The sequence below is a fragment of the Ambystoma mexicanum genome, chromosome 7p (genome assembly GCF_040938575.1).
Source record: "Ambystoma mexicanum isolate Mex_15411 chromosome 7p, UKY_AmexF1_1, whole genome shotgun sequence".
Taxonomy (NCBI): domain Eukaryota; kingdom Metazoa; phylum Chordata; class Amphibia; order Caudata; family Ambystomatidae; genus Ambystoma; species Ambystoma mexicanum.
In genome coordinates, this window is record NC_090939.1 from 662,824,182 (window position 1) to 662,848,539 (window position 24,358).

The following is a 24,358-nucleotide window of genomic DNA, read 5'->3' on the forward strand; positions in this document are numbered from 1 at the left end:
CTCCACTCTACAACCAACACTCTGGTTTACTTATGGACGACTCAGTTGCACACATCTTGTAAACTCGGTGGCCCTGCTCTACGGGCAATTGAGTACGAACGAGGGTGAATGACATCCCTAGACACTGCTTCACTGGCACCAAATCCCCTGGTCCAAAGTGGCACTTGCCTCCATAGCTTGCAGGCTTTTACCAATAACCGGTCTAAGTATTGGTTGACAGAGGCACCCCTTCGAGCCCTAATGGCTCCAAAAGCAGTGACACAGCCACGCACTGCGACGTGCTTTAGTGTAATGGTTAAATGCTTTGTCATGGATCTGTTATTTCTCCAACCCCCTTTACACCACATATATATGTGGGGGAGACCCCCGCAGTTCCCCATACAACAATAGCCCATACCCCCCACATATATACCATACCCCCCACATATATATGTGGTGTAAGGGGGGGGGTTAGGGAAAAAAGTCGGATTTCGCAAGTTGGAATTATGAGGGCGACATTTTGGTGATTTCCTCTGTCATTAACTCCACCTGGTCACATATTTGCACACTCCCTTGTCTGTGCAGCTCCTCCAGCCAGCGTACACTTTAGCTCCTCAGGGGTTCTGAGAAGCCAACTTTGTGGTGCACAAAGTTTACACCTCCAAATGGTAGTCTGACTGAGCAGCTGGGCCAGGACCTGGGAAGAAGTAGGTTTGGTGTGAAGTACTGCTAACAGAATAGATTAATGAGTAACAGAGGCAAGTACAAAAATACTATATTTAAAAGTGTTGCATTAAGTTAGAAACTGCTAAGGTAATAAACTTCTGCATACATACATATTTGGGTAAACCTTCATGAGTTACACACCATTAGGTGGTTTTATACAGTTGACAAGCATATACACTATACAGATTCTAGAGTGGGCGAAATCACAAACAAAAACAGTGGAAGGTGGGCTCCTCCCTCATTGAACTTTGTACCTAAAGTCAAACATTGTAGCTACAAGTATATAAATGCTAACAGACGGGTAATCGGCATCAATCGACTTAACTGACACTAGCCTTGGGTCACAAACTAAATTCTATTTGACACAGATCCCCGCAGGGATCATTTTCATGCTGGTATTGCTGCAGACTTTGCCATTGGGCTTGTTGAAGGTGAATAGCCTCAACTGAATAATTTGGAGAAAAAAAATGGGTCTTTCGTAAAGGAATAGAAGTAACCACAAGGTAAAAATTATCTGAATATCCAAAGCAATTGGTATGCACTGAAGCAAGGCGCTTGCTAATATATTAAAGAGTGCTCCATCATGCAGGGAGTCTCGCATACATTTCAAGAGATACCTGTCCATGTTAAACATTTCTAAGACATTATAAATTTGGATCTGGACATTATAAATCCACAAATTGGATGCTATTTCAGGAGTTGGAGACCAGAACTTTGCAAATAAGGATGATTTGACCGCAAAGGTATTAAGCTAGGATAACCAGTTCAGAGCCATCCATTACATCACTCAGAATATAGATTAGGGTGTTTAGAAACCCAACCCAGTCCACACCAGTTCAAAGCTGGCAGGTGCTCTCTGGGGCCCTGGATTGAGCCTCTGATAAGGCATGACCATAGGTGGCCATTCCTGTCTCTGGGTACCACTGTCTTTGTTTGTCTTTCTCCTGTAGAAAAGCTGGGCTCAACGCACAAGGTCGCCATTTTGGCCTAGTAGAGAAGAGGTGATCTTGCTTTAAAAACACAAAGGTGCGCACAGTAGTTAACCTAAAACATTTAAAAATCATGTTAACATGAGCTGTCGGGAACACACTGCCTTGTTGGGGAAGAAACCCCACGATAACATTAAATGGTCAGTGTCCTCCTGCACCGTCAATAATGAGGGCAAGTCATTGTTGCCCACAATTGAGTGGAAAAAGCACTTTTCTTGTAATTAAAATGGATATCGTAAAGCTCCCTGCTGTATTGCAGTAGCCTATGTGTCCCTGTGAGAAGGGGGTGGGGGAGTTGTCGGAGGGAGAGGCACCTACAAAACCTGGGCTGTTTATAGATATAGGACGGAAGTATCCTAATCATGAGTACCATTCTTCCAACAGTTTTGGCGGTGACACTTGGGTGTTTATTCCGAGGGGGTAGTCCGAGATCTTATAAAGTGCATGTGGATCTTGGTAAAAACCAACAGTGGGGGGAGCGGGCAGTTGTGTGATACAGCTAAAGTGAGCTTTGTCATAGCTTTTATAATAATACTGTGGTATCTGACAGGCATGCCATTGCTGTGTGGGAGGGATTCGTTTGTGTAGTGTAAGGTGGTAGGAAATTTTAGAGCAGTCATTCAGGCAAGATATGGGGATAGACAGAGGGTATGTGTAGTGGGAAGTGTAAATGCGTTAGGCGCTATTCGCTAGAATGGCTTTGGTTGCCATCCAGAAACATGATTAGAGCGGTCTGTTCAGGGACATCATTTTGGGGTCACCAGTGGACGCAGCTGCAACCCCTGAGGATTCAGTTGCAACCCCTGGGAGGACTCCCTTTCGACCCCAAATGTTTAAAACTGAAAAAAAGAAATGTTCTTTCAAGAGGAAGTTCCTGGTGTAGCTGCGGCCGGTGCAGGGAGCCCCCCCCCCCGCATCTCACCAGGTATGGTTGGTCTCTGGCCTAGTCCTCACCCACCAGGGTGAAGGCTGGGCCGTTGAGGCGCTCAGTAGGAGTTGGCGTTAGAGCTGACCATGACATGTGGCACCTGTCACATGCCACGTTCAGCTCCAACCCCTTCTCCCTTTGCTTTCTCACAGCTCACATACATGAACCCGGAAGCTCTTCCCTGTTTCTTGGTTCCTATTTGTGCGCAGCACGCAGGAGCCAAGAGTGGCCTCAAAGGACAGACCGAAGCTGCAAGAAAAAGGTAAGAAGGATTTTTCAAAAAGTGTATTTTGCATGTGTGAAGTACATGTTGGATGTATGGATGTCGAATGAGAAGTAATGGTATGAGTTTTTTTGAATGTTCTCGGTTTGCTTGCTTGTGTAGAGAATGCAATGGGTGGAGGTAAGAAAAGGTGTATGGGTGAATGAGTATGAATTTGAAGGTGCTTTATTTTTTTTATGTTCTGGGTGTGTGGGTTCCTGTGTAGAGAATGCAATGAGTGGATGTAAGAGAAGGTGTCAGTGACTGGTGGGTGAAAGAGTATGAATGTGGTAGTGTATTGAATGTTCTGTGTGGGTGTTGGGTGTGTGCCTGTGTGGTAAATGCAGTGTTAATGAATGCGAGAGGAGATGTATGGGTGAGTGACCGGTCGGTGCAAGGTGTGTGTGGTCCTGGGAGAATAGCGATCACTGGAGCAGTTTTGCCGCATCCTTTATTGACTTTGCATGTTTTAATGGTATTTTCAGGCAGAGCCAAGTTCATGCGTGTCATTACCTGGCTAGACTGGCATGTTGGTGCAGTCAGTTCAGCTATTTTACTGTGGCATGACAATTCTTACTCGGCATCTTTAAAAAAGCAAGCATGATAAGTATTACATCGCTAGACTGATGTTTTGGTGTAGTGTTTTGTGTATTTTTTCCTGAAGCATGACGTTTTATTAACTGAGCATCTATGATGAATCATGCAGACTAGGAGTTCTTATGGGTTTATACTGGCTTACATTGGAACCAGTTTGGACAGGTTTTCATATTGTGACATGTCACTTTTAATGTCCAAACCAACAGGACTATGTTATTACATACGAGTACTGGCATATTTTGGCAGAGCCATTTTTGTGCCCAGTGCCAGTACTGATCCTATAAAAAAAAAAATCTTTAAGCAAACATGAGTGTGGTCTTATATGGGAATACTAGCAGATGTTGGTGAAGCCAGCATGAAAATGTTTTTTATACTGGCATATATTGCAGGGACCGGCATGACGGTGCATTGGGAAATGCCCTGTGCATTTTTGTTGACTTGTAGCTATTGTACTTTTTTCATGATTTACCATACTAAACCGATTGTTGGCCTTATACCCACATTTTCACAGAAAGTGTGCTGTGCAATGCACCATTTTAACCCATTATTCAAAACATTTGCTCAGGGGATCAAGAAGATTTAACTCACCAACCACATAGCGGCAGGTATGTTTGTGGACCCGGCACTGCCCCCTTCTTTCTACGCTACTTGAAACATTTAAGCTTTGATTTAAAAAAATAATAATTCTTTCACTTGCAGTAGTGCATGCCTCTGCAGCGGCATAATCATCATGGACACTGCGCAAATGTGGTTGTCCGGGCCGGCCTGGGGTGTGGCATGCCCTGTGCTTTAAGGAGCTTGGGGGAATGGGCGGGACAGCACGGCTCGCAGGGAGACCCCCATATTCTGTGCTATGCCTTTGAGCACCACTCTGTCGGACAAAGGGGAAGTGTGCGCCATGAAGTCTGCCAGTGAGTCACCGGGTGGGAAGCAACTTATGGGTGTTTTCAATTAAATATAACTGGTGCCACGGATTTGTGTGCAGCAATGATATTGCATTAAATGGTGGGGGCTTTTAAAGTCCTCTGGCACCCAGTATTATGCTTAGTTAAAATCTGTGGGGGTCTTGGGTACATTGAAAGAACGTTTCCAAGGTAGTATACTCCAACAAGATAACATTATCGGGTGCACTCCTCTGTGTGTATGCAGACCAGTCTAATATGTTTCTTCTATCGTTGTGGTAGCTGACTCATAGATACTTTTAGAACCAGGGATTTTTGTTGATACTAAATCCTGGTCAATGATTTAATTTTCAGGCCTTGCTCGTGCAGCATTTTTCTTCTGGGTAGACAGCAGCACACGCCTCCCAGGTTAGTGCTTTTTTGGCTTGTTTAACACTGCAACGCCACCGAGAACTGATCTATAGATGTTTCCTACACTAGCTGTAGCCTGAATTATTTATTTTGGTTATCCTGTTACGAGTACTGCATTATGTATGTTTTACATATAAACCCCACGTCTAATCTGTAAAATTACATTCCCCAAATGTGTGATCGTGGACAAATCACGCCTACCACTGTGCCTCAGTTCTTATATCTCGCTGAAATGAGAGCACCTGGAGACACGGGTGCTTATATGCATCTGGAAAATCGGATGGTCGTTTGCCACCACTTCCTGTTATGTCACTTGGGGTGGGGTCAAATGACATCACTTTCTGTGATGCCAGATGTCAAGGGTTGTGTGATGTCACTTCCACTACCCTTGGCATTTTGGTGAAATAACATACCTGGGTCTGTTACAGGTTTGTGGGGGTAGTATTGGCTCAATGCTATTTAGATTGCATCTAGTTTGACCCAAATGTATGTATTTTTAATTGCTTTTTTAAAAATAATGCACTTAAAAGCAGAGTTCGGTTTCTAAGCGCGGATCCTGTATTCAAAACTGTTCCTCTGCGTGGTCTTGCTTCCAAGACCAGCACATTGCCCAGTAGTTATTTTTTGAGAAGTCAGCGTTCATCAGTAGTACGATTTTTATAAGCCCTTAAATTGGTTATATTAAGCTCGGGTGCAACCCGACCTGGACAAGTCTGCTCTGCCGAAGCCCTCTGACTATCTAGATAGGTGTGGGGGGGTGGGGTCATTCTGTTAAGAAGAGCAAGAAAGTGTTCTGGAGACTGACACAGAACAAGGCTTTGAAACCATTAAAAAGGAACATTTTTCTAAACACAAAGGTTCAGCTGTAGCATCAGATGTCCTGATAGGTCCTGCAAAAAGTCGGCTAGCCTACTCTGACGCCATCAAGCGAGACATTTGCAGAAACTTTTTTTTGTGTATCTGTCTGCGCATGCTCAGTGAATGCACCATTGGGTGTGAACTGTCATATCATAACCTAATTTTTCCTAATCCTGTGGAGCAACTTGTGGTTCTACAACTGTGCCCCCTTTCCTCACGCCCACCATACCTCCTGCTGCCCCTGCAGCCTACTGTCGTATTTAGGCAGCCTGCCCCGGTGCTGTGTAACTACGAGCAACATCCGCTAAGCCCCCCGGCTGTAACAAGGGTTCACGGATGCACCAACCCCTTTAATATCTTTGTTGTTACCCCAACAATGGCCCACTAAGGGACAGTGGGATATGATTAAGATCTATGACACAATTGCTGTCCAATGCTCACTTCAACGATTCGCCTCCCTTGCACCTCCGCCCGTGACTCTGGCGCCAATCCCTAATCGGTCTGCGTGAGGGTCAACGGAATGCTCTGAAAAAGTTAGCTCTCGCACCTACGTGTCGAGTCCCTCCTCCTCCCAGGTTGCCCATTTGCCGAACCGCCCCTGCTCCCAAAGTGCGGTGATGCACGAAGTATTGAATCACAGCCTGCTTTGCCATTGTACCTGGATACCACTCCTTAATCCAAATGCTGCACCCCGCCCCAATCTCCTACTCTACTGCATAGCTGGCCAAAGGATGCAGGCATTTCGGACAATGCGCTGCCCTCCCCACTGCACCACTGTCAACTTCACCTTACTTATTGTTATGTCTGCTAACGTCCTACCCTAAAAACAGGACCCAATTCACGCCATGCCGACCTATCTTTTCCCTGCTCTTTAGCAATATTGTTTAGCGTGCTTTTCTATACGCCGAGCAGTGAGACCCTGCCCCGTTGCACTATAATATCCCTTAACCATGCGGCTGCACACCTCCCTTTCTCTCCCCCGTGAATCGTTTCATGTTTGCCCTGTTGACAGACAGCAAACAAAACAGACCGCAAACACCTCAGGGCGGAAGTTTGGTTCCCGGGTCAAGTTTCGGAGGGATGGTGACGCTGGCCACACTCACCGCAGGCTAAACGTCTGGCTCATGTCAGACGTTCACCAGAACCCTCACAGAATTGCATTCCTTGCAAGTTAACATGACCATTGGGGACGAAGCACGCTTCGTGTGAATTGCTGTTCGAATCTATATAGTCCATGCAGCATCGTTTCTCCCTTTTGTTACTCACTATTTATCGTTCTTATCTTTTCATGCTTGTGAAAGGAAAAACCCTGGCACTGCACTATGTTTATGCTGAAAAGAGTGTTGGGCAAAGTTTGTATGCAGTACCCTCTGGGACCACTACACACAACTATGACTACAGGTGCAAGCCAAACCAACCTTTGGTAGAAGTCTGTACCACACAGTTGTTGGTAGCCAGCTGAGCAGCCAGGCTTATCTCAAGAGGGAATGTGAGTTTGTAATGAGGTTACGCATAGGTCTACAATCACAAGTATTCAAATAGACTCTTATACTCAAGGTTTCTTGGTAAAGCACTTCTTAATTTATTACACAGTCAGTTAGAAAACATTCCCTAAAAGGAGGCAATCAATATCGCACACAAATATACTACAGTACTTCACACTATCAGGTTCTGAGGCATTTAAACTATTTTGAAGGGGAAGCAAAATGGCATTCAGAGCATTTGAAGTAGGAGCAAAAAGGAAATGTTCAAGTTAATGAAACAAATATAGTTACTCTTCAACAGTGTAAATAGTAGAGGAGTTGTTCCAATGCAATAAATAGGCCAAAGTCAATGGGCTAGAGTCTAGTATAAGTAAAACGGTTCTGGTAGTTAAACCGGAAAAGTCTTTGCAACGGTTCTCAGAAGTAGTCCATAGAAGATCGATTCATATGTTGGGTAACAAGCTGACTAGGCCTGCAAGTTGCCAAAGTTTCACGCACTTTCGCAGTGAGAGGTAAGTTCTCTCGGTCGGGTTTTCACAGTACCTTGGATTGAAGAAAGATGCAGCTGAGGACTTCTGTTCCTGGCAGTTCCTGCAGATCTCGCTGTTCCTGAGCCTCAGTCGTGGGGACAAGAGGGAGGATGTCGGTACTGCTGCACTGTATGGAGACTGGTCACAAAGCTGGCAAACCGGCAAATATTCTATTCTGGTAGCTGTCGTCAAGCACACAAACTGGTGTCCTTCTCCCTGGCTATTATGTTTTCTGCATCACTCTGAGGAAAATACAACCAGCTACGAGAATGGTATCCAGGTAGCTTACGAGTTGATTGGTCCAACCAACTCAAAGGAAGAAGTTATGCTTGAAGAGTTTCTCTGTCGAGATGAACTTGGCGATTCGGACCTGCAGCAAGGCTTCACCGGGCAAACCAACGGTCCAAGAGTTGCAGCAGCCGTCCTCTTCCAGCTCATCTTCTGTTCTTTCGTTCCAGTGGTCGACTCTCTTCCAATCCAAGAGACTCACTTTTTATTCAGCTCTCTCCCATTCATTCCAGCCTAGCTGCCAGTCACCAGGAGGGTTCCTGTCCTTGCCGGACAGCCAGCCAATCATGCAAGAGTGCATTTGGGTCTCCTAGGAGACTAAGCACAGGGAGTTTCGGCACCTGTCTCGCTTCCGGTCCACCACAGACACTCAGGCGCCAGAGGCAGTCCTCAGTCCTGAAGCTCGCCAAAGGCTTAGGAACAAAGGCACCAAACCTAGTTTGGCACACAGACAGACTCTAGAAGGACCTTTCCAAAAAGAAATGATGAAAAAAGACCGGGACCACGTTAAACAAAGGAGGCTGAGACTCCATCTTGAAAAATATGGCTCCCGCTGTTTAACGGTACAGGTGAAAAATCATGGTAGTACGTTGTAAAACCACTGCCACCAGCCATTTCCAGAGGAAAGGGGGGTAGCATTTGACTGCTACATGAGTTTCTAGACATGGGGGATACTAGGTAAATCCTCCAGCACGCTATTGTAAGATAGGGTGTGCTGGGTGTAGGAATTTAAAAAGACTAGTAAAGTTAATTTAACTTTACTTTCTTTGGGAAACAGTAGTTTATCCCAGAGAAGGTATTTAAACCCTGGGACAGCCTAAAAAGGCTTTCCCTGTGTCACTGCACTGAGGGTGTTGTGTGACCCACATGAAAAGATGCCTATCGAGTTGTCTAAAACTCCATAATCCAAGAACACGAGTAAAATACACATCAAAATACATGAGTGGGGAAAAAAGGCTCACACTCTACAGGTAAAAAAATCAAGTGCTCACATCTAGCAAAGTTGCTGGGGGGGTCTCTAAGGTGAAGGGAATTAGCACATTCATTAGAATTCTCCCTAACAAAGAGCCCATTCCAACCTTCCTGTAACTACACATCCCTGTGTCTGCAGCTCGCCCGAGTCCGCGGGCCACCACGTGCCACCCACCACCCCATGACCACACGAGGCCCACACCGGCACCCAAGCCGAGCTGTGTCCCCGTTCCATGGTCAGCATACGGACAAAACTAGGCACCCTGGCACTAAAACCCACACCATGCTGCCCCACCCCACTGCATTTCCCTGTACTCCCATTAAGATCCAGGGTACCCCTTCTAGCCTCCATTGAACTGCTGCTGCACCATGTGGACGTACGTTCATTCCTTGAAACCTGACTAAACATTTTAATTCCGCTGGACATACCATAACATAATTTCCTACTTCATTTCATGGAACATAACTTCACAACACACGTGTTACATAACCAGTGTACACTTAACATAATTTATTACAGCCTGTATCGGTTTAAACCAACATCATTTTGCGACCCATGCATCATCCTGCCCTCCTGCGTAGCTATACGTATCCCCTCCAATCACCCAACACCATGTGCCTCTTTGCTACTAAGTTACTGCCTCAGACCATAGAAAACACAATGCTGTTTACCCTTACACCTCCCACGCTTCGACCCCCGGCCCCGTACTCACTCTTCAGCCTACTCTGCTGCCTGTGGCTCAACACTGCGTGATCCCTTAAATTAAGTTTGCATCCAACTTCCCGCACCCTATCATACCAGCAACCCACCCACAGAATGTTGTGCGCCCTTCTCATTCCCATGCACATTATCGCATTTTTCATTACTTATTCCGCCATAGGGACACCATTCCCATCGCACCTGACCCTTTTCCCTCTATCCCGGCTGTCATTGGCCACGTGGCTTGTCGCCGATCCACCCACTACCTATCTTTGTACCCAGTATACCTTACACGTTTGCGATAATTCGGCATCCCACGGCAAGTGCGCTACTACCATTTGCTGCAGGCCTTCCCATAACACACCCGCTCTGCACAAACCATCTATGCCGGCACAATCCATCTATGGCACAATACCTCTACTACGGCACACCCTTCCAAACCTGCACGAGGAACATTTGTTTCCACCCATAATGTGCTTTGATAAGCCAACCGCCGAAAGCCCAACTCGTTTTTAACCCATTACCCCAACACCGTCCGAGAGGCCCTCACCTTGCCCCCAGACCCAAACTCCTTGGCGCGCGCACCCTACCACTACCTCGCAAGCACCTCCACATGTGTGGAACCTGTTACCCATGGCTGACAACTGCATGCTCCCTAGTGACCTAATGTTCCTCCCGCATACACGCACACACAGATTAACAACGGCCGCCCTTATCCCTTGGTCTGTGCACTCAGCCCCCCCACCCCCCATTCATTATGTTATGGTTCCTAGTGCACTGCCATGCCCCCCCCCTTCCCACCGCCGCCTGTGCCTTCCCTCCTTCCCCCACCCGCCATTAGCCCAGAGATTTGCTCCCCTCCCCCACCCCTGTGTTTATTCTTTGCCTGTTGCTGTACCGCAACCACCTTACTCGTACCCCATTAAATCATGCGCAAAGCCTTGGCTGGGCATCACCCAATAAGCACGCTACCCCCAATACTGCGACCTTACCCTTAACTCGCCGGCAGCGGACCGTCCTCCAACACCAACCTCAAAACCATACAATTATACAACGCATCGCATTCCTCCCAGCCGTTACAACGGGTCACTGCCTCTGCTCTTAACTCTTGCTTCTTAGAGCTTCCCCCGACTCCCCTTCACACACTCCGTCATTCACTGGAAACTGGATACAAGGACATGTATTTCTTCCTGCTATCGCTGATCCGGGAATGAGGCTGCATTGCTCACCTTGGGGGGGGGGGGGGGTGTGGGGGGGAGGGGGAGGAGTTCATAAGGACATTAAAAAGTGATGGGCTACCTCTACCCCCCCCACATATACTGCCCCTTTTTACACCTTGGGCTTCCCTCCCTTCCACCCACTTCCTGAGGCTGGCGTCTCGCATTCTGGGCAGGGGTACCCCAAGCTGGGCCCTGCTGTAGGAGGGGAATGGGGGACCTGAGCCCAAGGAGGCCTGCTGTGCGATGCGGCCAAGGAGACCTGCTGACAATCTCAGGTTGTTGGGTTTAAACATATTGCATAATGACTTTCTAACGACATAAAACTATTCCAAATCCCAAATATCCGTTTCCGTATGTTGCTTACAAATGAAAAAGAAAATTGAAAGCGTTAAGTTCCATGCCCTGCCAGAAGAAGGTTTGCACCCAAGCAGCTCTACCTTAACTGCCGGCACCAAAGCATCTGCGCCCAATCGTGCTGCTTCGCACAGAATGCGCTTTGCGTTTGTATTGGTGAACATATTGCCCCCTGCTCTGTGGTCTACGGAGCAGGGGGGGTGCACGCTGCCCCCACAGGCTCTTTTGAGAGCCTGATCGGGATTTTTGTCACTGAGATACCTCTGCCGTTCGGCACCTCAATCGGGATGCCCAACGGTAAAGGTGTCCCGCTGGGAGGACAATGTATGCTGAGCAATTCCTGCTCAGCAAACTCATTGTCCTGGCAGCAGGACACCTTACCCTTTCCGAACGCGAGAGGTGTCCCGCTGCCAGGACAATTTCCAAAGGAGCTCTGTGAGCCAATGTGAGCCATTAGGCACTGATGGGAGGGAGGGGGCTATTAGCAGGGACTTTTGTCCCCTTTCCTTCATACTGTCTAGGCATGCCTTCCACGGGATGGGAGACGGAACCTTTTTCACAAAAAAAAACGTTCTTCCCCTTTAAATTTAGAGATGCGCAGGGGGTGACTCAGCCCTCCGGCGCCGCACCTCGGTCCCCTTTTCCGCATCAACGGGAACAGGCCGAATTCACCAGCGCTCCTGGGTGTTGCTTCAGCATGTAAGTCTTTTTTGTCATATCTATCATTCAGGTGCTCGGTCCTCATGCGTCGCGCTCCTCCCGGGCGCATGTTCACTTCTACAGGGTTCAGCAGGTGTCCATCCTGCAACAGGCTCTTCCCAACATCGGACACCCCACGCCCTCTGCCTACGTTGCCTTGGCCCAGACCACGGTTGGTAATCATGTTCGGCGTGTGACACGTTGTCATTGAAAGCGCTGAAGAACAGACTAGCCAGGTGGAGGGAGCTCTTCCAGAGGTCGCCTGCAGAGGATCTCAATAACTTCGTGAAGCATCGAACCAGACCCAAGGTAGGGCCGATATTTTCCAGCGCACCCCGCAAGGGAGACTCCTTCCCAGGGACTATCCCGCGCGGGAGGTACCGGCCAGGTCCTTCTACCGGCACGTGCACCAAGGCTGCTGCAGCTTCGGGTCGAGGGATCCTCCCGGGGAAAGTGTCGAGGGACCGGAGGGTTCTTGTACCGGGTCTAAACCTGAGGGGCTCCGCCCTTTTACCGGCACCATAGCTGAGGGGCTACGCCCGAACACCGGCAATACGTCCGAGGGGCTATGCCCCAATACTGGCAATATGTCAGAGGGGGCGCCTAAACGCAGCTCTACCGGCCCCTGGGGTCGAAAGTGTCACAGCTACCGGGCAGATGCTCGAGAAGCAGGCTAGGCCTGTGATCCACACACAAGTCTTGGACGAGGCCGGGCCCAGTGGGCGGAGCACCACGTTGCAGGCACTTTTTCCGTCGCTCGTCCCCTCACTCTTGTAATGCTGGATACTCCCCTTCTGTCCATCCCTGCAGTTGTGGGCTCAGATGTAAAGTTACAACAATTTTACATTTCTAATTGGCTAATGAAGTCTTGTCTGTTTTCGTGGTGTTCGTTGACCAAACCGGAAGCATTCAGGTGCTTGCCATATTCAAGCAGATCTTAAAACCCTACCAGACATCAAACGGAGTAGTTGTATCCGTATTTTGGGTGATGCTGGTATGAGCAGAGTACTGGACTTCATGTCACTAGTTAGCTGCTTTAATTGCAGATTCGAGATGCAACAAACTGGCAGGGGAGATCGTCTACACCCCTGCAGTCCTACATTGGTATTGCGTCCCTCCACAGAAATCCTAACCAGTCTCTTACATAGTATCCTTTGTCACCGGTCTGTCCCAGTTCTCCTTTTGATTTAATTTACTCTTTCTCAAGCAGCATATCCTTTCCTCCATCTTACTTTATTGCTTGTATTTGGATTAAACTGTCTGGATAGCCGTTCCGATTGCAACGGGGGGGGGGTCTACAGCTTTTAGCTCTCCTGTTTTGGACTAGAGTTCTATGAACTTTCACATTTGCGGCTGATGGTAGTTGTAGTCCAAAACTTGTGCAAAGCCAAATGTTGCAGATCCATAACTTGCAGTCTCCTATCACCCTTCATTCCTCATGGAGAGGTGTGTAACACAACCAGACCGTTCATTCACTCGAGGCAACTTTTTTGGCTAGCAATTGAGGTTAGTGTTTACAAAGGTGATTTCCAAATACGTTTCAGAAGGTGACATGTGGCTCCACATCAACCCAACTATGTGGATTAAATAACTACATTGCAATTATTTGAAAAAAGGAATGATCCGGCTTGGATCTTTTTTGTAACTTTTTTTGGTGACCGTCATCTGGTATTAATACTATCAGTAACCCTAAATTCCCTTTCCTGCTTGTTAAACGTCTCCCTATGCGTGACCACATTCCTTTTGCATTGCCTAATTATTAAACACAGCAACTTTGACATTAACTAGAGCAACCCTAACATAGCTCTTGTGCTTGACCATATTTAAGGCCCCATTTTCCATCACAAACTAAGTCGGAGCGTTTTTTGCTTGGGGTACTGGGACTAGGCTGTGTTAACTGCATCCTCCACAACCACTTGTACAACTTAACATTCTGCAGGTGCCAGACCTCCTGGCTCATCAGCCTCTGAGATAATGTTTTTGCCACAGCAGGTAAAAGTGGTTATATTGGCAGTTATTTGCGACTTGTGAGCTGCAAAGCTTCAATTTCACCATTTGTTGGTAGACAAAATGAGATGGGGAAACCTTGCTGGCAAATGAATGGGCTAAATGCACAGCTAGTTTGTATGGCTAGCTTACCATATGCTTAAATGTGGAATGAGAGAAGGCTGCCTGGGGGAGGGGAGGATGGCTCCCCTCAGAAAAAAGGTAGGGTCAGAGGGAGATCTAGTATTTTGGATTCTTGTGTTGTCCTTGAACGCAAACTCCTTAACTGACTAAGCTAGGGAACCCGTTTCAGGGCCACTTGGCCATTTACACCAAGCACCTAGGAGCGATCAGTAGATGCTAAGGCAAAAACCATAGAGTTCAAAAGAGCAACGTGTTTCTTATTCCCTTTAAAGATGACCTTAAGCCATCAGCAACGTTTTTGACGGGTGAAACATTTCCCATACATGTGAGCAAGCATAACTGGGAACCCCAAACTAACCAATCTAAAATGTTAGGATGAAATGGTGCATTTTACTGCAAACATTTTGTGAACAATTTGGTATAAAGCCATACAATTTAGTTAGTTATTTTTTAGGGTTACACATGAGAAAATCTGTAATTTAAGGTCACAAACAGCACTCCAGCAGTTTCTAACATATTTTCATGGTGCCTTTGCCCACAGTATATGCCAGTATTCTGCCAGTGTAAGGACACCTTTCATGCTGGCTGTGCCACATAATGCTGGTACTTTCAATTGTAAGAATATATGTCCATGTCCAAGATTTGTGCTAGTGTAAAGGTGCAGTAATGAAGTATAAAAGTAGTACTTGAACAGATGATAGTGGAAAGAAAGGCACATGCACAAATAGTATCTGAAGGGTGAATAGAAAGGACTAGATCAAGGGGGGGGATTGAACATGTGAGTGGGTAGAAAGTTGAGATGAGTTCAAGGAGTCAATGGGAAGAAGGGAGCAGGATGAATGAAGATTGGAGGCACATAAGAGAAAGGAGGGTGATTGGATTCACAGGGAAGGAGTCAATTGAGAAGCAATATAGTCACAGAAAGATGACAATTAGACACAGACTAAGGTATGGATAAAGAACTAGAACTATATTCAAAGGAAGGGGAAATTGGAAAGGGGGGCTGGAAGAGGGATCCATGAAAAATAAAATGGCTGCACCACCATCAGCTCCTGATACAAGAGGGGCAATGCGAGAGAGGTTTGAGAAGTAGTAAAATCAGCAGGCTTAGAGGTACCTAAAGAGAAATCTGCTCCTGAGAAGCCAGATAAATTGTAAAACAAGTCTGAGTGGAGGTTTTGTTGCACAGAGAACACATTGCAAAGAGCATTCTAAACCATTTGATGCGAGTTGCAATCCATACTCTTTACATTTTGCTAATTATAGAGGTTCCAGGAGAATACTTTTATTTAAAGCTGGGCAGAATTTTGTCAATCCAAGAAAAAAGCGAGCCCTGATAGGTCTTGTGAAATCTAAGCTTCCTTTTGTTTTCATTTTAGCAACAAAGACGAGAACGGGAAGCTCGACGGCAGCAAGAACGTGAGCAGAGGAGAAGAGAACAAGAGGAAAAAAAGAGAATGGAAGAGATGGAAAAAAGACGAAAAGAGGAAGAAGAGCGAAGGAGAGCAGAGGAGGAGAAGAGAAGAGTAGAAAGGGAGCAGGTGGGTCCAGGAGTGCCAATATGTAATGAAGTGTGTTCATACATTGCATAATTGCCACAGTGAAGGGGTGGGGATGTTTAAATTCAATGATTGGGACGGTCCTCTTGATTTTATTCACACAATGATGCTGACCCAGCCCCATTTTACTAGATATCACAATTTTCTGAAGCACCCAGTGTAAGGCATTGCCTGTGCTTTAAACTGGGTCAGGCTAAAAGACATTCATTGGAATCCAGACTCACCTTGTGAAAAAATTCCCACATCTCCCTGGTGGAGGATGGAGATCTATTTTCTACTGACCACATCAATTGCATTCCATTTTGAAAAAGATTTGTGCTGTTGATGCCCATCATGCACTGTCTGCAAGGGCGCACACATGCTTCTTTGGTGAGGTCCAGAATTAGAATGCAGACTATTATTTTTTTTGTGTGTCTTGTTGCATTTCAACACAGTAGTCAACAGCTCTTTAGAGGGCTTTGAGTTCAACTCTTTTCCTGAAGCACATAGCATTTAGAGCAGGAAAGCAACTCTGGTTATATACATGGCACCAAAAGATTAGAGTTTTGTTCGCTACTTTAGAACTTTATTTGGCAATCCCCGTTACTGAGTCGATGGTCAGTATAGAGGAACAGTTCTTGTAGAGGGGGAATGGATCCTATCCCAAAAGGTACATTTAAGGCTATGGGATAAGTATGAGAAGACACTGAATAAAATAGTTTTGTTGATACATGGTAGGGATTACAGATTGGAATCCTGCGTGCCGCCAAATAAACCTTGCTGTTAACATTTTCCATTTCTTTAGAATAGGCCAGTTGTGGCTGTTTACCTAAACATTTAAAGCTTTGAGACTTCAGGGTCACCCATAGAATGGTCCTGGTATGCTGAACATTATTTTGCCTTTGGAGAAGTATTTCTAGGCAAGTCCTCGGTCCAGTAAGACTGGATGAAGATCCCGAGGTAGTAGAGACTCACTCACACTCTCTCACTCTCTCACTCTCTCACTCTCTCACTCTCTCACTCTCTCACTCTCTCACACTCTCACTCTCTCACACTCTCTCTCACTCTCTCTCTCACTCTCTCTCTCACTCTCTCTCTCACTCTCTCTCACTCAGACCTGCATACAGGCCTGAAGCATGTGTCCTGTTTTGTACACAGACCCCATGCTACCTCGTGGCTTCAAATGTAGCCAACACAATCTGATTTCTTTTTGATTATTTAATAAAGCTAAGTCACCAGGCCTTGGTTCCATTTGTTCATTTTGGTTACCACCCCCAACAAGGGAAGTTGTTCTCTAGACTCTTGACTTTGGATGGTCAGCCTATGACTCATGACACATGTCTAACTCCTACCATCCCCTTTCTATACTCCCTTTGCATCCTCTTCTGTAAACCTTCCCTGCCTTTGCACCACATCGCCCCACTGCAAGGACTTGCTGCATCTTTTTCAGCATTGTTGTGATAATGGGGTGAGGCAAGGACAGGGGTTCACTTGGCTGGGCTTGGTTTTCTTCTGCTCGCTGACAGCCTGGGGTTGGCTGCAGGAGCGGGGCAGAACATTGTTTCCTGGAGGATTTTGAGTATGCAGAAGGTGGTGGGCGATGTTTTCACTAGTATCCTTGATTAGGAACCTCTGAAAACCATTATTGGATTTCCTTTCTTGATGCTTGTTGAGGGTATGTGTGTGGGATTTAAAGTTTACATTTTTGAGCGCTGACACAGGAATTGGAGGGATGGTTTTTTGGAGCAAAAAAGGTTTGTTAAGCTGTAAGGGGGTCATGCATTATCAAGTATATAACACCTTTTAGTTATCCAGTGAATTGAGCCCGTGTTGTGCAGGTTGATCTGCCATGTACTTCTGAAAAGGAATTTACTGCTGGGTAATTTTGACAGGAGTATATCAGACGGCAGCTGGAAGAAGAGCAGCGGCACTTGGAAATTCTACAGCAGCAGCTGCTCCAGGAGCAGGCCATGTTACTGGTAAAACTGTTATCTATGTTGTCCCTGTAGCTCGGAGGGTTTATGTGGCTGGCGAATTTTAAGTCTGTCCTGTGTCAGCCATTGCTGCACTTGCGGTAGGAATAGTGAGGTTTTAAAGGCTATGTATTGGATCAGTGGACTGGCAGCCAGACAAGATGCATGAATGCACTGCTTTTCTTTTCCTTACCTTTTTTAAAAATTTTGTTTTGTTACTCTTGAAGCTCATTCCTTCAATTTTGAGAAACCAGATAATCTTGGACCAGATCCTGGGGCATACTACTAGCAGCCATAAGCACAGTGCACCAAAGTAGCACACTGCTTACAAAGAGACCAAATTTAGCGATCGTGGTCCGTTGATCTATTGTAGTGGTTTTATTTTATTTGTGTCACAGTAGTGTGCTGGCCATAGACTGCCTCCACCAAAGCAAATTTCACCTGTAGACACTGTCTGATCAAAAGATACATTTAAAAGGCCTCCTTCCAGGATTCCAAAAGAAGACTGGCCATTGATGAACTGTCTTCAGTCATGTTGACTCAATTACTGGAATAGCTCATACAGCAGGTTCTCTAGTAGCCCTCAGTATCACCTGCAAGTCATTCTTATTCTGGTGGGCTTATGAGGTCTCCAGAAATGGGGCCATATGACTTTCACTAGCGCATGTCTACACTGCCAGCCAATGGGTCATCCAGCACATTTCAGATTGGGACACCTGACGCACGAGTTTGTTTTTGGGTAGACCTGATTTCTTAAAACTAAACGTTAAACCATATATATAGTTGGAAGATCCAGAATGCACTCACTTTGTCTCCTATCTGGTTGAAGGTTCTCCATGAAAACATCTGTGAACCTCTTAAACATGGTCTTCTGCATGGCTGGCTCCTCCTCTTCCACTTTCCATCTACTAAGATAGTCTTTACAGATGGCCTAGCCAACAATATATGCTGTATATGGCAAGCTTTCATGCTAGATGACCTATCGGTTTAGTCCCTGGGCTGTGAGCCCTACAGCCACTGCATTGACATACATGGTGAGGATACTCACTTATGGTCAAGTTTCTGCATCTGATGTTGGTCCATGCTAGGGAGCATGACAAATCCCTCCCACTAACCTGAACCACATTTTGTGTAAATTGTGTGATGCAGTGATTTGTGTTTTTCAAAAGCGTAATTGTAGAATGTTTTTAAAAACTGCAAATACTGCATTGATGGGGCTTTTTGTTTTTGGAGGCTTTCTAATACAATTTGAGTGTTAACCGTTGCTTAAATATGCCTGTTACTCTAACACTAACCTCTTCTGTATTATTTGGCATGTTCTTATTCTCGCTTCCGCCAGATGAATTAATTTAAATGGAGACATTTGCACACATTGTATATTTAGTGTCCACCGGTTCTCTCGAAGGAATACCGATGGCGGGAGATGGAGGAGCATCGGCAGGCAGAGCGGCTGCAGAGACAGTTGCAACAGGAGCAGGCTTATCTTCTCTCTTTGCAGCACGACCACAGGCAACTGCCATCACAGCAGCCCCAACCTCAACAGGTGCCACAGCCGCAGCCAGAGAGGACCAAGCCAAGTTTTCACACTCCTGAACCGAAACCCATCTATGAACCGCCTGACCGAGTGCGAGAGGTGATCATTCTATACATCTATTTGGTGATATTATACAGTCAAGTTTTGGTAAAATCAATGCCTGATGGTTCAAGGCGTACATATTCTCAAACCAAAGATCTGAGAATTGTACATATTGTACATGCCAGTGTTACATTTGTTGTAAATGACTGTTAACCAGAGCCGACAGGAGGGTGGGGTGGTGTGTGTGTATGTGTGTGTGTGTGTGTGTGGGGGCCACATGCTTTGACTTACACACTTGTAGTTATAGTAAAATAGTTATTTATTTTATATACACAAGGTAAAGTTATATTGAAGTAACTAAGTACTATTTCAGACTGATAAACACAATAGAAAACCATGCAATACTTCCGGACGTGTAAACCATAAGTTAAGAATGGAACACAGTTCAAAGGTAAGTAAAATCACTTGTTAAACAACTCAGAAAATGTTCAGTTGTACATATAAAAAGGTTAAGCAACACCAACAATAGCAGGTCAGCACTTTAAAATACTTTTATTACTTTTCAGAGGCCATAAGGCTTTAGCAGTCCATCCCTATCTAGGTAGGAGTTCTTCAAAGTCCGATTGGAGTTCAAGCAGATAAGTCACAAATGCAGAAAAGGCAAAGTTCCAGAGGATTCTTCAATTACAAGTAAGTAAAGGGCTTTTGTTGGTCAAAAAGGTTTCTGGGAGATTCAGAAAGGTTTCTATGGGCACCCAAGCTGTTAGGCAAGATTGTATTCGGTGCCCTTTTGGTGCACTACAACAATCTTGACCTCCTGGCAATAGGGACCCAACCTTTGGTATAAGTCTGAACTACACAGTTTGTTAGTGTGGCTGAGCAGCCAGTCTTATCTCAAGAGGGGTCAATGTGAACAGTAATGTTGTGACAGAGTTTCACAGTAGCAGTTATTCAAATAAACACTTCGACTCAAGGTTGCTTGATATAACAATTATTGATTTATTTCACTGTTGTATAAGCCTTCTTCAGAAGGGAACAATATGTATAAAAATTAAAATACGCTTCAAAACGCACTCTGTTTCTCTGAATCAGATGATGCCCTTGGGGTTGGCACACAGGCGCTTGACATATCTGAGGAGAGGGCAACGAAGAAGGGAAGCCTTCTCCCCGTGGTGGCGTGACAATGAGTTCATGGTGGGCAGCGCCGGAACCACTAAGCAAAAGTCTGTTAGGGAGATATAGCATATGTATGCCAAATCCCCTATACCTGTGAGACCCCAGCACTTTTTGCTGGGCTCCTGGAATTTTTTTCTTTTCTCCTGAATGAGTGGGAGCCTTTTTCCCACTCGTTTATTCTGCTGCTCTGACCATGGGGACCCTTATTTATTGTGTTGTACTTTATTTGTATGGAGTCCTGTTTTCCTACATGTTTTCAATGACATCTACAATGTACTTTTGTTTGTGCAGTGTTGCTGGGCGTTTTTATGTTCCTTGTGAGAACTACTGTTCCCATGGATAGGGGGGGGGGTACTTTTTTTATCCTTCATAACTTTTTCTTTTGTGAAATATGCACGCACAACCTTAGGTAGAGTGCTGAGGGTGTTACCTAACATCCCCTTTCTCACTGGTTCTATAGCATTTCTGTTAATGACATACCTGAAGGGCTGTTGCCAGTGGATGTGTTCTACAGACATTTGTGTATTTTCCTACCCTGGCAGTGTTCACAGCTGCGGTAATGCACAAAAGGGCCACCATTGACCCAAAATGGTGGCTCATTTCGATTTGCACCCTTTCATGTGTGCTTGTCCTTGCCTGCTTCTCCTTCTGCCATCCTGGGTGGGGGGAGGACCTGGTTTGACTTTCGTCTTCGTGGGAATCCTGTGTGAAGACCGCCATGGCTCCAGTGTGTCTGCAAGGTCAGGGAGCAAGGGAGGAGTTTGAAACCTCTGCTGTTCTGTCTTCTGGCATGCCTGCCTGGAACCGGTTCCAACTGGAAGGCTGGCTCTCCTGACAGGACAGCCAGCCCCCAAAGTATAAATGTTGCATGACTGTTGATTGGCTGGGTTCCTGGATAACTGGTGTGGATCCTGAGGCAAAAGAAACCAACAGAAGAACCAAAGAAGATGACAGACGCCTGCAGCACCTTCCAGCAACCAGAGAACCCTGCTAAAGTACTGCTGCTGTTCTGACCCCATTTTCAAATAGACATGGAAGCTCCGAAGAGGACATCCTCCCGTGAACTGGTGGACATGACCAGTTATAAGACAACGTTCAATTCAAGCCATCCTATGACGAGGTACGACCTTCCTGCGGTGCAAACCGCTAATACCCTGGAATCTGAAGCCTGAGTGCAGTGCATCGTCTTGCCATGAACAAACTCTCCCGAAACTTTAGCGGAGTCCCTACGGACCTCCAGAGGCAAGATCCTCCTCATCAAAGTCCCCTCACCAGAGTGTAGGACTGAGCAAGCAAGGTGAATTCAGACGAGAATCGTTCTTCATTGGAGTCTGTGAAAAGGTGCCAAAACCACAGGCCGGTGTGTAGCATGAAGAATTATTTGCTGGGAGCCCCTGCCTTGACTGCTGCTGCCAAATCCCTTCCAGTGTCCCTCCTTTCATCACTGCAACCAAAGAACAGGGACCAGGTTCACTGCTGCTGTATCATGAAGGAGTCCAGCTGCATCTCCATCACTCCTAAGGTACTTTGGGACTCTAGGTAATACCTACCTAGAGTCACTCTGTTGCTCCTTCGTTGTTGGAGTGCCTATTCCAGTGTTTAGGTGTTTTCTCATACATGTTTGCCCAAGCCTAAAGCTTGTGCGCATACAGGGAGCCTTTCCTGAGGTCCCTGAGCTCTTTTTGAACAAAAAAAGCTTGCTACTTATTTGTAATTGAAGAATCCACTGGAACTTTGCCTTTTCTACAGCTGTGCCTGAACTGCTTTCCCTCCAATCTGACTTTGAATAACGCCTAACTAGATACCTTAAGGCCTCTGTAAAGTGCTTACCTGCTAATGTTGTCCATACATTTTATTCCTACAACAGAATATTTTAAGTTGCTGTAATAGTGGCCTTACATACCTTAAATTGCCTTAATCAATCTGGAGAGTTTTACACTGCGATTTACTACCTGGATTATTGCGTTGCTTTTCTATTGTTTTAGCTTTGAAACAGTACTTGCCCATTTGATTTATCTATGCCTTGTGCATATAAAATAAATAACTATCTAGTTATAACTATAAGTGTTTCTTTGGGCCTATGTATATTATATGTTCTTTGTATTTAACTACAGCTCACATCTGTCAAGATAAGACTGGCTGCTCTGCCATACTACCAAAACCTTGAGCAGTACAGACTTATACTAGAGGTTTTGGCTCTGTATACAAAGGGGATAGTTCTACAAAGTCGTACCATAAGTGACTTGAAGAAAAACTGCCCTGAGTCCAGAAGAGACCCTGCGACCAGTAGTCCGGCACGGTCGCATAGAGGAAAACCGAGTGAGAGATACCGGCGCCATGGAGGAAAACTAGGAGGAGAATAGAGGAAGAAAACCAGAGTGAGCGGTGAGCCTGAAAGTGTTCCCCTGCAAGCAGAGTTAACTAGGAAAAACAGAGTAGTGGGGGGGGGGGGGGGCACCGGGGCATGGCAGTGTAACAGTGGAACTAACGAGATACTGAAAATCACGCCAGTTAAGTGAAGCTGTATGAATGTAACCACGAGAAAAACTAATTAGCCAGAGTGTTAGGCACGATTATATGCAGTACCCTTTGGGTGCACTACAACAACCCTGACATCCTGGCAATAGGGACCCAACCTTTGGTTTAAGCTTGTACTACACAGGTTGGTAGCGTGTTGAGCAGCCAGGCTCATCTCAAGAGGGGTCAATGTGAGCTGTAGGGGAGTTCTACAGAGATTCACAGTGACAAGTATTCAAATAAACACTTGCACACAAGGTTTCTTGAATAAACCATTATTAATTTATCAGTCAGTTAGAATAAGCCTTCTCCAGAAGGGGGCAATATAACAGTAACACTCAAATACACTTCAAAAATACACATTCTTAATATTTCTAAATCAGTAAGTACCTTTTTGGGATGGCCTACGGACACTACCGACACCCTCAGGTGACTTCAATAGTTAGGGTGCTGTTAGAATCAGATTTAAGAGTTTGTCAAAGAGAGGTTATTATGACACAACACGAGATCTCACAAATATTTCTCAAAGCAGGTAGGTAAGGACTTTTGTACCACCCCCCCCCCCCCCCCTCCAAACAAGGCAAAGTTGGTTAACCCTTTCCTGGATGGAAGAGCAAACACATTTGCAGAGGGAAGTAGAGTAATTCAGGGAGCCAGGCTAAGCCAAAGTCAATTGAGCAAAAGTCTAGGTGAAACTGAAGCACTGTTTTAAGCGTCTTTGTAGATAGAAGAATTCAAAGTAGGGCCACAAGCTGTTTAGGCCTGTGGGGTAAAGAAGCTGTCAGCAACTTTACAGAGCAACCACGACAAGTCTCACTAACAGAGAACAAGTGCAGTTACCCGGCAAGAGGTAGTTCTCTTAGACCTTACAGTACCTTTACGTTGAAGAAAAGTGAAGCAGATTACTTCTGTTCCTGTGCAGCTCTGCATATCTTGATGTTCCTGGGCCTCAGTCGAGGGAGGACTTCTAGGGACTCCTGCACTGCAATGGGACGGTCACTGACCGCAACCGGCAATCTTCAAACAAGTGGCACTTTGGTGTTTCAGCTCCTCGCGTCCTCCGCAAATACCAACACTGCAGTTTCTGGCTGTCGAGATTGACTTTCCTTGCATCTGGGGTCCAGCACTCTGTTCAGGTGACTCAGGCCCGGTCAGACCTTCTTCCTGGAGCTCTTGGCCAGCTTAAAAGCAACGCACACAATATGGTGTTCGTCTCCCTGGCGTTTTTGGTTTCCATCAGCAACTATGTGGAAATTGAACCAGCTCCGAGAGGATGTCCAGGTGGTTTACTCTGGAGTTGATTGTTCCCACCAACTCAAGGGGAGAAGTCGTCCTTGCAGGGGCTTATCTGCTGATACAAATCTGGAGTTTCAGCACAGCAGCAGAGCTTCACCGGGCAAACCAACGGTCCAGGAGTTGCAGCAGGCATCCTCTTCAAGGTCTTCTTCGTTTCCTTTGTCCAGCGGACGACTCTGCCTTCCAAGCCAAAAAGCCTTGCCTTTTATGCAGCTTTCTCCCATTCATTTCAGCCTAGCCGTCAGTCACCCAG

The 24,358-nt window shown here is 46.0% G+C and overlaps 1 protein-coding gene across 4 annotated transcripts in view; it reads left to right on the forward strand.

Annotated features, from left to right (window-relative positions):
* MAP4K4 (mitogen-activated protein kinase kinase kinase kinase 4) overlaps nt 1-24,358 on the forward strand; it is a 917,846-nt gene that overhangs the window by 670,607 nt on the left and 222,881 nt on the right. For all 4 annotated transcript variants that reach the window (XM_069636727.1, XM_069636728.1, XM_069636729.1 and 1 more), the window contains exons 13-15: nt 15,409-15,570; nt 17,460-17,546; nt 18,946-19,173. In XM_069636727.1, the coding sequence (XP_069492828.1) occupies nt 15,409-15,570; nt 17,460-17,546; nt 18,946-19,173 (477 nt within the window). The remainder of the gene's footprint in view (nt 1-15,408; nt 15,571-17,459; nt 17,547-18,945; nt 19,174-24,358) is intronic.